At 43.9% G+C, this 19,463-nt stretch overlaps 1 protein-coding gene across 1 annotated transcript in view; it reads left to right on the top strand.

Annotated features, from left to right (window-relative positions):
* LOC124796020 (methyl farnesoate epoxidase-like) overlaps positions 1–19,463 on the top strand; it is a 162,773-nt gene that overhangs the window by 71,911 nt on the left and 71,399 nt on the right. Inside the window, exons 4-5 of the mRNA XM_047260103.1 lie at positions 8,315–8,502; positions 13,449–13,569. Coding sequence (XP_047116059.1) covers positions 8,315–8,502; positions 13,449–13,569 — 309 coding nt within the window. The remainder of the gene's footprint in view (positions 1–8,314; positions 8,503–13,448; positions 13,570–19,463) is intronic.

Below are 19,463 nucleotides of genomic sequence, written 5' to 3'. Positions count from 1 at the left end.
TAAAAGTGGTTGCTTCTGTAACAGCACCCTGACCCGTTCTGCTTACTAAGAGGGATCTGTTCTGTCTGTTATTAATTTACTTGATATTAAACTCTCAACTGCCGTCAATACTATTTCATTGAAGTTGACCCAATATTTGTCCACGCTTATATAATTAGTGTGGAAGAAATGGTGACTGACTCTGGGAAGGCACCAATCTGTCTCTGGTTTTTTAAACAGATATATATGTTTTTCATTCATTTTTGGTGGATTTTTACCACGATCTTGTGTTCATTAATTCCTTTATCCGTTATGTAGCTCTCTAGTTCCTCAGAATTGTTTGTCGCTAGTATGCCTCGTGTGCCATTGCAATTGTTTACACTTCGTCTCTACTCCTAAACTAATATGTCAGTGTAATTTAGGAGACAGCTTGCAGTATAATGTCGGACGTTGTTTCACACCTACCACCGACTATAAAAGTATCTTTTCGCCAACAAATCGACGGGTGATTGAAGTTCCCATCAACGACAATACCGTGAGTCAGGTATCTACGGGAAATAAGGCTTAAATATCCCCTGAACTTTCCAGCGATTGTGTTGTCTGAGTCAGGGAATCTGCAAAAGGAACTAATAATTTATTTCGGTTGTCAAGTATAGCCTTTACCCGTAGTAACTCACAAGGGGACAACACGACAATCGAATTTTTATTATTCGTATGCGAATAAAAATAACTTTTGTGAACACTTTCTATCTTTATTTCCTAACTCGTTTGATAAACTGGATTAACTTACATGAGTCTTAATTGCAGGTTGTTAAAAAAATATAATCTACCTTCAGCAAATGACGACTAGGTAACTATCAGACGTCGTAGATAATGTATTTTGTGTATCTCATGTCAGACATATTTACTGGTGCATGATGTGTTCTTCGCACTGAATCAGGTAATTAGAATGGCTGTTTTGGAATCTGGGCCCCTCTTGCTAAAATATTTGCGGACAGCTATGAATGCAGACTAGCCAATCTGCAGTTTTCCACCTACCGTCTACATAAGGAATCCGCACTCAGAATTAGTCTATACCTCTGGTGGTGTTCGGCGGAGGCTCACGCTTGCTGATATTTGTTTAGACTTATTTTAAATTCTCTACATAGGCATGAGCTAATCATGTACACTCATTTTGCTCAAACTGCCGCTCTGACATTATAAAAAAAAAATTATCTCCGTCTCGAGAACCATACGTATTAGATCAGAAACGAAGATTAGGATATTTAAAACTGTTGTAGAAAGAATAGCAATGGGTGGAGTAGAAACAAGGAAAATAACTGGTAGAATTAGGAGGAACTTCTGGTGAATGGAGATGGGATTTCGGAGATATTGCTGTAGGTTGACACTACGATCATCATCATCATCATCATCATTTAAGACTGATTATGCCTTTCAGCGTTCAGTCTGGGGCATAGCCCCCCTTATATAGTTCCTCCATGATCCCCTATTCAGTGCTAACATTGGTGCCTCTTCTGATGTTAAACCTATTACTTCAAAATCATTCTTAACCGAATCCAGGACCCTTCTCCTCGGTCTGCCCCGACTCCTCCTACCCTCTACTGCTGAATCCATGAGTCTCTAGGGTAACCTTGCTTCTCCCCTGCGTGTAACATGACCGCACCATCTAAGCCTGTTCGCCCTGACTGCTACATCTATAGAGTTGATTCCCAGTTTTTCTTTGATTTCCTCATTGTGGACACCCTTCTGCCATTGATCCCATCTACTAGTACCTGCAATCATCCTAGCTACTTTCATATCCGTAACCTCAACCTTGTTGATAAGGTAACCTGAATCCACCCAGCTTTCGCTCCCATACAACAAAGTTGGTCGAAAGATTGAACGGTGCACAGATAACTTAGTCTTGGTACTGACTTCCTTCTTGCAGAAGAGAGTAGATCGTAGCTGAGCGCTCACTGCATTAGCTTTGCTACACCTCGCTTGCAGTTCTTTCACTATGTTGCCATTCTGTGAGAATATGCATCCTAAGTACTTGAAACCGTCCACCTGTTATAACTTTGTTCCTACTATTTGGCACTCAATCCGTTTATATTTCTTTCCCACTGACATTACTTTCGTTTTGGAGATGCTAATCTTCATACCACGGTCCTTACATTTCTGATCTAGCTCTGAAATATTACTTTGCAAACTTTCAATCGAATCTGCCATCACAACTAAGTCATCCGGATATGCAAGACTGCTTATTTTGTGTTCACATATCTTAATCTCACCCAGCCAGTCTATTGTTTTCAACATACGATCCATAAATAATATGAACAACTGTGGAGACAGGTTGCAGCCTTGTCTTACCCCTGAAATTACTCTGAACCATGAACTCAATTTACCGTCAACTCTAACTGCTGCCTGACTATCCATGTAAAGACCTTTAATTGCTTGCAAAAGTTTGCCTCCTATTCCATAATCTTGTAGAACAGACAATAACTTCCTCCTAGGAACCCGGTCATATGCCTTTTCTAGATCTATAAAGCATAGATACAATTCCCTGTTCCACTCATAACACTTCTCCATTATTTGCCGTAAGCTAAAGATCTGGTCCTGACAACCTCTAAGAGGCCTAAACCCACACTGATTTTCATCCAGTTGGTCCTCAACTAATACTCGCACTTTCCTTTCAACAATACCTGAGAAGATTTTACCCACAACGCTGATTAAAGAGATACCTCTGTAGTTGTTACAATCTTTTCTGTTTCCATGTTTAAAGATTGGTGTGATTACTGCTTTTGTCCAGTCTGATGGAACCTGTCCCAACTCCCAGGCCATTTCAATTATCCTGTGTAGCCATTTAAGACCTGACATTCCACTGTATTTGATGAGTTCCGACTTAATTTCATCCACCCCAGCCGCTATACGATATAAAATTAAAAACGAAGGCATTGATAAGAGGATTAACCAGAGCACCAAAGTAATGAATATAATCAAAGTAAGTATCTTGAAAAGCTTTAGCCACGTATACAGGCTTGTTTCTATATATACAGGGTGGCCCATTGATAGTTACTGGGCCAAATATCTCACGAAATAAGCATCAAACGAAAAAACTACAAAGAACGAACTCGTCTAGCTTGAAGGGGGAAACAGGATAGCGCTATGGTTGGCCCGCTAGATGGTGCTACCATAGGTCAAACGGATATCAACTGCGTTTTTTTAAAAATAGGAACCCCCATTTTTATTACATATTCGTGTAATATGTAAAGAAATATGAATGTTTTAGTTGGACCACTTTTTTCGCTTTGTGATAGATGGTGCTGTAATAGTCACAAACGTATAAGTACGTGGTATGACGTAACATTCCGCCAGTACGGACGGTATTTGCTTCGTGATACATTACCAGTGTTAAAATGGACCGTTTACCAATTGCGGAAAAGGTCGATATCGTGTTGATGTGTGGTTATTGTCATCAAAATGCCCAACGGGCGTGTGCTATGTATGGTGCTCGGTATCCTGGACGACATAATCCAAGTGTCCGGACCGTTCGCCGGATAGTTATGTTATTTAAGGAAACAGGAAGTGTTCAGCCACATGTGGAACGTCAACCACGACCTGCAACAAATGATAATGCACAAGTAGGTGTTTTAACTGCTGTCGCGGCTAATCCGCACATCAGTAGCAGGCAAGTTGCGGGAGAATCGGGAATCTCAAAAACGTTGGTGTTGAGAATGCTACATCAACATCGATTGCTCCCGTACCATATTTCTATGCACCAGGAATTGCATGGCGCCGACTTTGAACGTCGTGTACAGTTCTGCCACTGGGCACAAGAGAAATTGCGGACGACGACAGATATTTGCACGCGTTCTATTTAGCAACGAAGCGTCATTGACCAACAGCGATAACGTAAACCGGCATAATATGCACAACTGGGCGACGGAAAATCCACGATGGCTGCGACGAGTGGATCATCAGCGACCTTGGCGGGTTGATGTATGGTGCGGCATTATGGGAGGAAGGATAATTGGCCTCCACTTTATCGATGGCAATCTAAATGGTGCAATGTATGCTGATTTCCTACGTTATGTTCTACCGATGTTACTACAAGATGTTTCACTGCATGGGAGAATGGCGATGTTCTCGTTTAGGCTTACGGGGATTTTTCGCTTGCATTGAATTTATGTGAAGCGCTGCTGCAGTGGGCCTGTAGCTAGGAGATGACTGATATTCTGTACGAATCTTTTGTGCAGTGAGAGCACCACGAACTTCTTCTTCCAAAAAGTAAAGTAGTTTCAGTACATCTCCTTCCGCTACTTCGGTTCTTCTAGCATGAATGACCCATTTCTGGCACATTTCAGCGGGAAATGCACGCAGAATTTTCTGAGTGAGAATTTTACCGTATGCCACGACGTCTTCTCCTAAGGCACGCAGTGCTTGAATACGACGGTTACATTCCAGTAATGTACTGTTCAGCGTTTCAGGTGTCGCTGAATGTGCAGGCTTTAGCGCATCCAAATAATCGAGGTGCGCCTGTATAATGCGATTGCTATCTCCGTATCTATTCAATAAAATTTTCTTTGTTTCTGCGTACGTGTTAGCCGTTATAAGTATTCCATCTACTAGCAACTTCGGTTCAAAAATGGCTCTGAGTACTATGCGACTTAACTTCCGAGGTCATCAGTCGCCTAGAACTTAGAACTAATTAAACCTAACTAACCTAAGGACATCACACACAAACATGCCCGAGGCAGCATTCGAACCTGCAACCATAGCGGTCGCTCGGCTCCAGACTGTAGCGCCTAGAACCGCACGGCCACTCCGGCTGGCGAACTTCGGTTCGCCTGACAGATACCCTCGTAGGAAAACATGTTTGTTTACTGTAGAAAGGGATGGGTCTTTATCAATGGTCGATTCAAATTGTTCCCAGAAGCGGGACCACATTTCGACATCTCCACAAAATGACTCAAGCTTAATTGCTGGTAGCTTGACAGAGTGGAACACAGCCCGTTGTGTGAGCACTGGTGGTGACGTGATATTCATCTGCGACGTTGTGGCTGAAAGCTTGTAATCAGTTGCTTTTGTAGCCTTCTTTATAGCGCGTTGACTTTGTCTATATATTATGAATAGCGTCATCTAATGAAACGAGCTTCTCTAGAATTTCTTGAAGACGTTCCCTGTAATGTTCAAAATCATCAAACGGGCTTTCTATGGTAAGAGCATCAACAGCCGCAGAAACCGCGTAGCATTAGTCCTCTCCCTAGTTCGCTTTCTTTTGAAGTTTGCTAACTGTATCTCTGATTCGTCCTGCATTATGTCTTACTAAAGACGGCTGTTGTAAGATTGTTTAGGAGTGCGCTTGTGAATAGCTTAAACGTTTAACAAGCAGCGTATGCGCAAACGTAAGTGAAGGAAAACCTTTTAACAAAACTAGCTACTCTGAGTGCAAGTTTCAGGCTTGCAATACAAAGCCGCAAAAATTGCGATCATATTATATTGGAATGAACTTAGCTTGTGATGCGGTCCGACGTCGTCTCTTGTTTCCTACAGCGTGAAGTAAGCCGTTAATTGTTGAAATCACGCATGAAATCGCAATTTCTTCCCGGGTTTCGACACCAAAATATTACGGACACACAACACCTTGATTCCAATACAACATTAATTATATTTCTCTCCAAGGAACGTACATCATGGAATATAAAACATTAATTCAAGGATAATCAATATTTCCAGAGTGTCTATAATTACAAATATCAACCCGCAACAGAGGTGGAGGATGTGCAGATGGAGATGGTGGGACACAATGGTAAAGGCATGGCAACAGGCTGGGGCTTGAGAGGAAGGGGGACACCAGGGGGTGGGGGGTATGGAGTCAGCAGATGATACACAGGGTGCAGAAGTGTTCAAGGAAAAGAAGAAGGTGGGGGAAGGGGATGATGTCGTAGAGGATACACATGGGGTCGGAAGGTGGATGTAGAAGGCGAGGTGGAGAGCCTTATAGAATCTGGGAACGGCGAAATCCAAGCATAACTGGCATAACAAAGGATGTGGCTTGGTTCAAATGGCTCTGAGCACTATGGGACTTAACTTCTGAGGTCATCAGTCCCCTAAAACTTAGAACTACTTAAACCTAACTAACCTAAGGACATCACACACATCCATGCCCAAGGCAGGATTCGAACCTGCGACCGTAGCGGTCGCGCGATTCCAGACTGTAGCCCCTAGAACTGCTCGACCACCCCAGCCGGTAAAAGATGTGGTGGGTACAGGATTTGGAGGTGTGAAGGATGGTGGAAGGATGCAGTCCCTATGTCCAGCTGGACAGGAGTTTCAGGAGGCAGAGTCCATTGTGAGCTGTGTGTTGTATCATAAGGAGATGGAGAGTCCAGGTGAAGTGGCGGTCAAGAGTGAGGCCTAGGTGTTTTAGGGTGAGAGTGTAGTGAATAGGACAACCATAAATGGTTAGGTAGCGATGATGGACACAGAAGGAGCGAGTGGTGTGGCCTATGATGATTACCCGGGTCTTGGAGGGGTTGATACAAAGGAACACTGGTTGCACCAAGTGTTGAACTGGTCAAGATGAGTTTGGAGGGTACATTGGGACCGTTGAAGGGTAGGATAAAGAGCCAGAAAGGTGGTGTCATCAGCAAATTGGAGGAGAGAAATAGGTGGGGGAGGGGGTGGGGGCACTTGGGTATATCAGCAGTCTACAGGAGATAGAAGAGAGGGGAAGGGATGGAGCCTTGGGGCACATCAGCAGTGGAATAGAAAGTATGGGAGTTGGAATTGTGGATAGTGACATAGGAGGGACGATGGGAGAGGAAGGAAGCAACGAGATAGACGAAATTAATAGGGAGACCATATGTCTTGAGTTTGAAGAGGAGCCCAGGATGCCAGACACGGTCGCAGACGTTTTGGAGTCGAGGGAAACAAAGATAGTGGAGTGACGGAAGTTGGAGGGAAAGAAGACTGTTAAGGTTAAGGAGCTGGTCGTCAGCTGACAAGGAGAGCCAGAAGCCACAGTGGGTAAGGGGGTGGTGCAGGTTACGTTGGATATGAATACAATGGGAGAGGATGGATTTGAATATCTTACTGAACATGGAGGTGAGCAGATGGGATGATAGAAAGAGGTGTCAGAGGGGCTTTATTGCATTTAAAGAACAGCAGGACATGGGAAGTCTTCCACGGGTTGGGGTAGATGACAGTGGAGAGGAGGACGTTGTACACAGTATCAAGGGTAGCCAGGAACGGTTGAGGGGATTCCTTGAGGTGGCAGCATGTGACACTCTAGTGACCAGGGGCAGTGTTGCGTTTGGAGTGGAGGATGAGTGTGATGCCATGTGCAATGATGGGTGTGTTTATGTCTGAGAGGGGTAACTGATCCAAGTGCTGGAAACTGGGGGCGAGCAGTGGGACAGAGGTATCAGTGCATTCAAGGATGGTGGGGAAGAGTGAGTAATGAAAATGAGGATCATCAGGAATGGAGAAGATCTCGGTTAGGAGGGAAGCAAAATGACTAGTCATATTGAAATTGTCATGGAGGGGGCAGTTGTCATGGAGAAGAGGGTAATGTGGAGTGGGATGGCTACCAGTAAGGCAGTGGGAGGCTGACCAGTACATCCAGGAGTTGAGAGGGTGGGTGGAGTTGAGGCTTGTACATGTCTGGCGCCAGTCCTGTGTTTCTTTGCTTTAAGGAGGTTCATGGTGTGTCGTTGTCATTGCCAGTGGCGGAGGAGTGTATCCCAGTCACGGGTGCGGAGGAAAGAGCAGTAGAGCCTCCGGGGCTCATGAAGAAGGAGGATGGCATATGGGGAAAGTGTAGGGTGGTGAGGGTGGATGAATTTGGTAGGAGCGTGAGCCTACACAGCGGGAGTGATGGTCTTCTGGAGGAAGGAAGAGGCATGGGTGATGTCAGCCGGATGGTGAAAGGTAAGGGGGTGGCTTTCGACCTGTGAGGCAATGGAGTCCCGGTCGGTATCTCAGTCGGGGCAGCGGTAGTCATGGATGGACTTCGGGGGACATGGGTGGGGGGCATGCGGAGGGCCACAGGTTGAGAAGATGGGGGTGAGAAGCATGAGAAGGTGGTCACTACCAACGGGATTGAGGATATTCGCGGCGATACTTTCTCGTTTCTTTGTTTTCATTTAAGCAGACTCAGCAACCACAAAGTATGGCTGGGTACAGCTAGTTCTTCAACGTGTAAAGTACACTCCCTAACTCTACCAATGACGTTTTACATAGGAACATAAAAGGAGCACACGTTCTCCTCAGCTCTACAAACAAAACGTGAGAACAGTACTGCTATGAAGGCTGAGTACAAGGTGGGCTGAGGTTTGGCCGTCGAACTGTGCAGGATACCGCTTCCCCCGCGGCGACCAGCGCCTGCAGACGCTGCTCAATCTAGTAGAAACTCGTTCGCGCGCCTTCGACATGGCTGGAGGCAAACTCAGCGCCATGCCGTGGCTGCGATTCATCCAGCCCGAGGCAACGGGATACAACGCACTCATCAAGTTCAACGAGATGGCGCGCGCATATTTTATGGTAAGCACTACAAGTCAAGGCTCACTAAATTTAAGTATACATATGCACAACTGGTTTCAGCAGAAAAATTTCTCAGCCTGACAGCGAAAGATAGTATTTGTAAGTTAAAAATAACTTATTATTCGAGGTAGTTCCTTTTGAGGTCTCTACACTTTGTCGCTCAGTGCTCCAATCAGTATATACCGACATAATCACCATTTCTGTCGATGCATTTTGTTTTTAGACGCTGTGACAGTTTTTGTATGCCCATGTCATACTAGCTCGCCGCCATGCTGTTCAGAAAGCTATGAATCTCTTCTTTAACCTCGTTGTCGGAGCTGAATCGGTGGGACCACAATTAACGCTGGAAGGTACTGTGAGCCTCTGAAAAAACTCAAACGGGCAATTCGGAACCGGAGAAGAGAAATGTTGAGCAAGGGCGTACACATTCTCCATGACAAAGCTCGCCCAAACATCGCTCGGCAAACCGTTGCTCTCCTGCAACAGTTTCAGCGGATCATAATCACCCACCCACCCTACAGTCCTGACTTGGCGCCCAGTGACTATCACTTGTTCCCTAGGTTAAAAGAACATTTGGCCGGAAAGCGATTCATAACTTTCTGAACAGCATGGCGGCGAGCTGGTATGACATGAACGTACAAAAACTGCCACAGCGTCTACAAAAATGCATCGACAGAAATGGTTATTATGTCTAAAAATAGCTAAATGTTCAAGCTGTAAACTGATGTAAACCATTGTAGAAATAAACAGGTCTATGCACTTATAAAAAATAGGAGACCCTACTTTTGGGATTGCCCTCGTATGAGGCACTAGAAAATGTAATCTGAGGAGAAAGAAACTACTGGCACTTACGATCGGTCAGTTTTCCCAGTGTCGAAATACCTTTGCATACAAGTTCACTGACGTCGAACTTTTTTCAGTAAGCCTGCTACATTTTGTACCAAGAGAGAAAACCCTCTGTTGCCAGCTTTCAACAGGAAGCAGTACAAACGTTGCTTATTTTTTGACAAAATTTTCATGTGCTAGCAGTGCTTCACAAATATACAAGGGTTAACCGGTATAAGTGCAGTTACTTAGATATTTCTACTGGTGACTGAGTGCGGTGTACGGAACAACATTACATCAGTATTTACGTGATTTACAGAATAATAATGGTAGGTATTACAAGCTATAATTATAGCTATTACAAGCTGTATGTTTTAAGGTTGGTTAGTATCTCCAAATATGTGTGGCAGATCAAGCCATTAATGTTTACTTTCTCCTGGCTGCATGTCATGTGTTGAAATGTGGACACGTTGACGGAAAACGGTTAGTCTATGCTGACAGCCGTAGTCTGCATAGTGGTCTAGTAATGACTCTGCAGAAAACATCTGGCCCTAGAGTTTGTGATTTTTTTTTTTTTTTTTGGATGACTGTTCGATACAGAGAAGAAACAATAAACAGACTGATTCGTGTACATGTTAAGACACCGCATGTAAAAATATTTGCACTTATACCCTTACACCTACCTTACAAATGGTTCAAATGGCTCTGAGCACTATAGGACTTAACTTCTGTGGTCATCAGTCCCCTAGAACTTAGAACTACTTAAACCTAACTAACCTAAGGACATCACACACATCCATGCCCGAGGCAGGATTCGAACCTGCGACCGTAGCAGTCGCACGGTTCCGGACTGAGCGCCTTAACCGCGAGACCACCTCGGCCGGCTCCTACCTTATACTTAGTGTATACATCTATATATGCGTCGCTAGTAACAGCAGAATTCATGAACCCTACAAATGAAATGTTGACAGAAGGCCTTACATTTTAAAAACTAGAAGAAGATATTTGTGTAATGTGCGAGGAGTGTCCTATGGAGCACTGTCACCTCTTTTTTCAAAGTTGAGATTACTGTGTCTATATGTTTGCGGAGTTTACATCAAAGGCAATAACAACGTGGAGTCTGGGAATAAATTCGCCATTTTGATTCCAGAAATAAAGCAAATCTGGATATACCAAAATACAGGTTAGAAAGTACGAGAAACTCATAAAATAAATCTACGAAGAATCTTGAACAAATTGTCAGTGCCCATTCGGTCTCAGCCTATAATAATTTTTATGCAACCAAACAATCAGTTTTATAATTTAAAATAGTCTTCCTAATATCCCACATAATCACATTAGGTTTTAAGAACTTTATTGCAATTACTGCATTTGTCTATAACAAAAATATTTATGGACTTAATTAATAGTAATACTAACTGCTAACGATTTAGAATTTTTCTATGCAACATTGTGACACTTGACGTAGCCATTGCGAGCGCCCGTTTGTATATACTGTATATAGGGTGAGTCACCTAACATTACTGCTGGATATATTTCGTAAACCACATCAAATACTGACGAATCGTTTCCACAGACCGAACGAAAGGAGAGGGGCTAGTGTAACTGGTTAATACAGACCATAAAAAATGCACGGAAGTATGTTTTTTAACACAAACCTACGTTTTTTTAAATGGAACTACGTTGGTTTTGTTAGCAAATCTGATAATATAAACAAATACGTAATCAGTGCCGTTTGTTGCATTGTAAAATGTTAATTACATCCGGAGATCTTGTAACCTAAAGTTGACGCTTGAGAACCAATCCTCCGCTGTTCGATCGTGTGTATCGGAGAGCACCGAATTACGTAGGGATCCAAAGGGAACGGTGATGGACCTTAGGTACAGAAGAGACTGGAACAGCACATTACGTCCACATGCTAACACCTTTTTATTGGTCTTTTTCACTGACGCACATGTACATTACCATGAGGGGTGAGGTACACGTACACACGTGGTTTCCGTTTTCAATTACGGAGTGGAATAGAATGTGTCCCGACATGTCAGGCCGATAGATGTTCGATATGGTGGCCATCATTTGCTGCACACAATTGCAATCTGTGGCGTAATGAATGTCGTACACGCCGCAGTACATCTGGTGTAATGTCGCCGCAGGCTGCCACAATACGTTGTTTCATATCCTCTGGGGTTGTAGGCACATCACGGTACTCATTCTCCTTTAACGTACCCCACAGAAAGAAGTCCAGAGGTGTAAGATCAGGAGAACGGGCTGGCCAATTTATGCGTCCTCCACGTCCTATGAAACGCCCGTCGAACGTCCTGTAAAGAGTCAGCCTAGTGTTAATTGCGGAATGTGCAGGTGCACCATCATGCTGATACCACATACGTCGACGCTTTTCCAGTGGGACATTTTCGAGCAACGTTGGCAGATCATTCTGTAGAAACGCGATGTATGTTGCAGCTGTTTGGGCCCCTGCAATGAAGTGAGGACCAATGAGGTGGTCGCCAATGATTCCGTACCATACATTTACAGTCCACGGTCACTGTCGCTCTACCTGTCTGAGCCAGCGAGGATTGTCCACGGACCAGTAATGCATGTTCCGTAGATTCACTGCCCCGTGGTTTGTGAAACCCGCTTCATCGGTAAACAGGTAGAACTGCAACGCATTCTCTGTTAATGCCCATTGACAGAATTGCACTCGATGATTAAAGTCATCACCATGTAACTGCTCATGTAGCGACACATGAAACGGGTGAAAGCGGTTATGCGCATGACACTACTTTGACTCAGTCCACCGGCTCTCGCAATGTCCCGTGTACTCATGTGTGGGTTCATGGCAGCAGCAGCTAACACACCAACTGCACCCACTACTCCTGTGACGGGCCTGTTACGGACCCGTTTGCGTGCTACGACCATACCTGTTGCATACAGTTGGCGGTAGATGTTTTGCAATGTGTGGCACGTTGGATGCTCTCTGTCCGGGTACCGTTCTGTATACACCCTGCAGGCTTCAGCTGCATTTCGTCGACACTCGCCGTAGATGAGTATCATCTCCGCCTTTTCAGAGTTCGAATACACCATGGTCACAGTTCCTACAACACTACACTATCACAGACGTCTGGTAACAAGGTGTACTACAATTGGTCTGCGTGCGGAGACGAATGCAGAATAACAATAGCAGCAAGCGCTACATGCGGACACTGCGACAGCTAGACCAAACCACAACAGTGCACTACAGCCACACTCGTAAACACGGTCGTCATCGTAAACATGTCCCTGCAGATGCTGCTCGTCGACCGTGGCCCGTGTTTGTTACAACACGCAACTGAACGTCGGAGGTTTCAAGCGTCAACTTTAGGTTACCATGTCTCCGGATGTAATTAACATTTTACATTGCAACAAACGGCACTGATTACGTATTTGTTTTCATGTTCAGATGTGCTAACAAAACTAACGTGGTTCCATTTTTAAAAAAACGTAGGTTTGTGTTAAAAAACATACTTCCGTGCATTTTTTTATGGTTTATATTAAACAATTACACTAGCCCCTCTCCTCACGTTCGGTCTGTGGAATCGGTTCGTCAGTATTTGATGTGGTTTACGAAATATATCCAGCGGTAACGTTAGGTGACTCACCCTGTATATATATATATATATATATATATATATATATATATATATATATATATATATATGTGTGTGTGTGTGTGTGTGTGTGTGTGTGCTCGCGTTTCAGTGTGCAAGTTTGTTTACATATTTTTGTCGTGGAAATACTGGAAATTACACCAATAAGGCATTATCTTTTTATAAATAATACAGGTCATTCGGATACTTCTGAATACGGCGCAAAATTAAGGCCATTCGGATACTTTTGAACAAGTGGCTACATATTGGTTGGCTGTTCCGTTTTAATGGCTATGACTGGCTCTTTCATCTTAATGAGTGATAAAATAATGGGCTGCTTAGTTTTTGTGGCCTCTAAAATACTAGGCTGTTATTGCCTGTTTGCTTTATTTGAAACAACATTTTCTTTTATTATCTCTCTTGTTCTTATTGGTCTGGATATACCTTTAGGTTACAATTTCTTCTCAGTGTTATAACTAAAACCTTTTTCTTTTTCAGACAATTATCGAAGACCATAAGGCAACATATACGCCAGGGAAAAGGAGAGATCTCATAGATGCATTTGTCTATGAAATGGCGAAAGCAGAAGGGCAGCAAAATGAAAATACAACTTTTACTGGTGAGTGATAACTTTCCTGCGATATGAGATTTGTGTTGCACTGTAATAAAAGAGGGCCGAGTGAATGAAAAGTTGTATCTAGTCTTTCATCGCCGTGCTGTATGACACGCAGTGCTTTCGGACTTTTCGCCTATGCCCTCAGGCGTCCGAGAGGTAGTCAAATGGTCTTGATACTTGCCGCCTCCTGGAATCTAGCGACAGACTTTTAATTCATTACGCATTTCTAGGAATGACTGCTATTGTATTACTCCGCAGATTTAGCTCTGCTGCGGCCACAAAATGAAAATACAACTTTTACTGGTGAGTGATAACTTTCCTGCGATATGAGATTTGTGTTGCACTGTAATAAAAGAGGGCCGAGTGAATGAAAAGTTGTATCTAGTCTTTCATCGCCGTGCTGTATGACACGCAGTGCTTTCGAACTCTTCGCCTATGCCCTCAGGCGTCCGAGAGGTAGTCAAGTAGTCTTAATACTTGCCGCCTCCTGGAATCTAGCGACAGACTTTTAATTCATTACGCATTTCTAGGAATGACTGCTATTGTATTACTCCGCAGATTTAGCTCTGCTGCGGCCACAAAATGAAAATACAACTTTTACTGGTGAGTGATAACTTTCCTGCGATATGAGATTTGTGTTGCACTGTAATAAAAGAGGGCCGAGTGAATGAAAAGTTGTATCTAGTCTTTCATCGCCGTGCTGTATGACACGCAGTGCTTTCGAACTCTTCGCCTATGCCCTCAGGCGTCCGAGAGGTAGTCAAGTAGTCTTGATACTTGCCGCCTCCTGGAATCTAGCGACAGACTTTTAATTCATTACGCATTTCTAGGAATGACTGCTATTGTATTACTCCGCAGATTTAGCTCTGCTGCGGCCACAAAATGAAAATACAACTTTTACTGGTGAGTGATAACTTTCCTGCGATATGAGATTTGTGTTGCACTGTAATAAAAGAGGGCCGAGTGAATGAAAAGTTGTATCTAGTCTTTCATCGCCGTGCTGTATGACACGCAGTGCTTTCGGACTTTTCGCCTATGCCCTCAGGCGTCCGAGAGGTAGTCAAATGGTCTTGATACTTGCCGCCTCCTGGAATCTAGCGACAGACTTTTAATTCATTACGCATTTCTAGGAATGACTGCTATTGTATTACTCCGCAGATTTAGCTCTGCTGCGGCCACAAAATGAAAATACAACTTTTACTGGTGAGTGATAACTTTCCTGCGATATGAGATTTGTGTTGCACTGTAATAAAAGAGGGCCGAGTGAATGAAAAGTTGTATCTAGTCTTTCATCGCCGTGCTGTATGACACGCAGTGCTTTCGAACTCTTCGCCTATGCCCTCAGGCGTCCGAGAGGTAGTCAAGTAGTCTTGATACTTGCCGCCTCCTGGAATCTAGCGACAGACTTTTAATTCATTACGCATTTCTAGGAATGACTGCTATTGTATTACTCCGCAGATGTAGCTCTGCTGCGGCCACAAAATGAAAATACAACTTTTACTGGTGAGTGATAACTTTCCTGCGATATGAGATTTGTGTTGCACTGTAATAAAAGAGGGCCGAGTGAATGAAAAGTTGTATCTAGTCTTTCATCGCCGTGCTGTATGACACGCAGTGCTTTCGAACTCTTCGCCTATGCCCTCAGGCGTCCGAGAGGTAGTCAAGTAGTCTTGATACTTGCCGCCTCCTGGAATCTAGCGACAGACTTTTAATTCATTACGCATTTCTAGGAATGACTGCTATTGTATTACTCCGCAGATGTAGCTCTGCTGCGGCCACAAAATGAAAATACAACTTTTACTGGTGAGTGATAACTTTCCTGCGATATGAGATTTGTGTTGCACTGTAATAAAAGAGGGCCGAGTGAATGAAAAGTTGTATCTAGTCTTTCATCGCCGTGCTGTATGACACGCAGTGCTTTCGAACTCTTCGCCTATGCCCTCAGGCGTCCGAGAGGTAGTCAAGTAGTCTTGATACTTGCCGCCTCCTGGAATCTAGCGACAGACTTTTAATTCATTACGCATTTCTAGGAATGACTGCTATTGTATTACTCCACAGATGTAGCTCTGCTGCGGCCACAAAATGAAAATACAACTTTTACTGGTGAGTGATAACTTTCCTGCGATATGAGATTTGTGTTGCACTGTAATAAAAGAGGGCCGAGTGAATGAAAAGTTGTATCTAGTCTTTCATCGCCGTGCTGTATGACACGCAGTGCTTTCGAACTCTTCGCCTATGCCCTCAGGCGTCCGAGAGGTAGTCAAGTAGTCTTGATACTTGCCGCCTCCTGGAATCTAGCGACAGACTTTTAATTCATTACGCATTTCTAGGAATGACTGCTATTGTATTACTCCGCAGATTTAGCTCTGCTGCGGCCACAAAATGAAAATACAACTTTTACTGGTGAGTGATAACTTTCCTGCGATATGAGATTTGTGTTGCACTGTAATAAAAGAGGGCCGAGTGAATGAAAAGTTGTATCTAGTCTTTCATCGCCGTGCTGTATGACACGCAGTGCTTTCGAACTCTTCGCCTATGCCCTCAGGCGTCCGAGAGGTAGTCAAGTAGTCTTGATACTTGCCGCCTCCTGGAATCTAGCGACAGACTTTTAATTCATTACGCATTTCTAGGAATGACTGCTATTGTATTACTCCGCAGATGTAGCTCTGCTGCGGCCACAAAATGAAAATACAACTTTTACTGGTGAGTGATAACTTTCCTGCGATATGAGATTTGTGTTGCACTGTAATAAAAGAGGGCCGAGTGAATGAAAAGTTGTATCTAGTCTTTCATCGCCGTGCTGTATGACACGCAGTGCTTTCGAACTCTTCGCCTATGCCCTCAGGCGTCCGAGAGGTAGTCAAGTAGTCTTGATACTTGCCGCCTCCTGGAATCTAGCGACAGACTTTTAATTCATTACGCATTTCTAGGAATGACTGCTATTGTATTACTCCGCAGATTTAGCTCTGCTGCGGCCACAAAATGAAAATACAACTTTTACTGGTGAGTGATAACTTTCCTGCGATATGAGATTTGTGTTGCACTGTAATAAAAGAGGGCCGAGTGAATGAAAAGTTGTATCTAGTCTTTCATCGCCGTGCTGTATGACACGCAGTGCTTTCGGACTTTTCGCCTATGCCCTCAGGCGTCCGAGAGGTAGTCAAATGGTCTTGATACTTGCCGCCTCCTGGAATCTAGCGACAGACTTTTAATTCATTACGCATTTCTAGGAATGACTGCTATTGTATTACTCCGCAGATTTAGCTCTGCTGCGGCCACAAAATGAAAATACAACTTTTACTGGTGAGTGATAACTTTCCTGCGATATGAGATTTGTGTTGCACTGTAATAAAAGAGGGCCGAGTGAATGAAAAGTTGTATCTAGTCTTTCATCGCCGTGCTGTATGACACGCAGTGCTTTCGAACTCTTCGCCTATGCCCTCAGGCGTCCGAGAGGTAGTCAAGTAGTCTTGATACTTGCCGCCTCCTGGAATCTAGCGACAGACTTTTAATTCATTACGCATTTCTGGGAATGACTGCTATTGTATTACTCCGCAGATTTAGCTCTGCTGCGGCCACAAAATGAAAATACAACTTTTACTGGTGAGTGATAACTTTCCTGCGATATGAGATTTGTGTTGCACTGTAATAAAAGAGGGCCGAGTGAATGAAAAGTTGTATCTAGTCTTTCATCGCCGTGCTGTATGACACGCAGTGCTTTCGGACTTTTCGCCTATGCCCTCAGGCGTCCGAGAGGTAGTCAAATGGTCTTGATACTTGCCGCCTCCTGGAATCTAGCGACAGACTTTTAATTCATTACGCATTTCTAGGAATGACTGCTATTGTATTACTCCGCAGATTTAGCTCTGCTGCGGCCACAAAATGAAAATACAACTTTTACTGGTGAGTGATAACTTTCCTGCGATATGAGATTTGTGTTGCACTGTAATAAAAGAGGGCCGAGTGAATGAAAAGTTGTATCTAGTCTTTCATCGCCGTGCTGTATGACACGCAGTGCTTTCGAACTCTTCGCCTATGCCCTCAGGCGTCCGAGAGGTAGTCAAGTAGTCTTGATACTTGCCGCCTCCTGGAATCTAGCGACAGACTTTTAATTCATTACGCATTTCTAGGAATGACTGCTATTGTATTACTCCGCAGATTTAGCTCTGCTGCGGCCACAAAATGAAAATACAACTTTTACTGGTGAGTGATAACTTTCCTGCGATATGAGATTTGTGTTGCACTGTAATAAAAGAGGGCCGAGTGAATGAAAAGTTGTATCTAGTCTTTCATCGCCGTGCTGTATGACACGCAGTGCTTTCGAACTCTTCGCCTATGCCCTCAGGCGTCCGAGAGGTAGTCAAGTAGTCTTGATACTTGCCGCCTCCTGGAATCTAGCGACAGACTTTTAATTCATTACGCATTTCTAGGAATGACTGCTATTGTATTACTCCGCAGATGTAGCTCTGCTGCGGCCACAAAATGAAAATACAACTTTTACTGGTGAGTGATAACTTTCCTGCGATATGAGATTTGTGTTGCACTGTAATAAAAGAGGGCCGAGTGAATGAAAAGTTGTATCTAGTCTTTCATCGCCGTGCTGTATGACACGCAGTGCTTTCGAACTCTTCGCCTATGCGCTCAGGCGTCCGAGAGGTAGTCAAGTAGTCTTGATACTTGCCGCCTCCTGGAATCTAGCGACAGACTTTTAATTCATTACGCATTTCTAGAAATGACTGCTATTGTATTACTCCGCAGATTTAGCTCTGCTGCGGCCACAAAATGAAAATACAACTTTTACTGGTGAGTGATAACTTTCCTGCGATATGAGATTTGTGTTGCACTGTAATAAAAGAGGGCCGAGTGAATGAAAAGTTGTATCTAGTCTTTCATCGCCGTGCTGTATGACACGCAGTGCTTTCGAACTCTTCGCCTATGCCCTCAGGCGTCCGAGAGGTAGTCAAGTAGCCTTGATACTTGCCGCCTCCTGGAATCTAGCGACAGACTTTTAATTCATTACGCATTTCTAGGAATGACTGCTATTGTATTACTCCGCAGATTTAGCTCTGCTGCGGCCACAAAATGAAAATACAACTTTTACTGGTGAGTGATAACTTTCCTGCGATATGAGATTTGTGTTGCACTGTAATAAAAGAGGGCCGAGTGAATGAAAAGTTGTATCTAGTCTTTCATCGCCGTGCTGTATGACACGCAGTGCTTTCGAACTCTTCGCCTATGCCCTCAGGCGTCCGAGAGGTAGTCAAGTAGTCTTGATACTTGCCGCCTCCTGGAATCTAGCGACAGACTTTTAATTCATTACGCATTTCTAGGAATGACTGCTATTGTATTACTCCGCAGATGTAGCTCTGCTGCGGCCACAAAATGAAAATACAACTTTTACTGGTGAGTGATAACTTTCCTGCGATATGAGATTTGTGTTGCACTGTAATAAAAGAGGGCCGAGTGAATGAAAAGTTGTATCTAGTCTTTCATCGCCGTGCTGTATGACACGCAGTGCTTTCGAACTCTTCGCCTATGCCCTCAGGCGTCCGAGAGGTAGTCAAGTAGTCTTGATACTTGCCGCCTCCTGGAATCTAGCGACAGACTTTTAATTCATTACGCATTTCTAGGAATGACTGCTATTGTATTACTCCGCAGATGTAGCTCTGCTGCGGCCACAAAATGAAAATACAACTTTTACTGGTGAGTGATAACTTTCCTGCGATATGAGATTTGTGTTGCACTGTAATAAAAGAGGGCCGAGTGAATGAAAAGTTGTATCTAGTCTTTCATCGCCGTGCTGTATGACACGCAGTGCTTTCGAACTCTTCGCCTATGCCCTCAGGCGTCCGAGAGGTAGTCAAGTAGTCTTGATACTTGCCGCCTCCTGGAATCTA

The sequence above is a fragment of the Schistocerca piceifrons genome, chromosome 4 (assembly GCF_021461385.2).
Source record: "Schistocerca piceifrons isolate TAMUIC-IGC-003096 chromosome 4, iqSchPice1.1, whole genome shotgun sequence".
Lineage (NCBI taxonomy): Eukaryota > Metazoa > Arthropoda > Insecta > Orthoptera > Acrididae > Schistocerca > Schistocerca piceifrons.
Note: the sequence above shows the minus strand (reverse complement) of the source record. Positions and strands in the feature narration are given on the sequence as shown.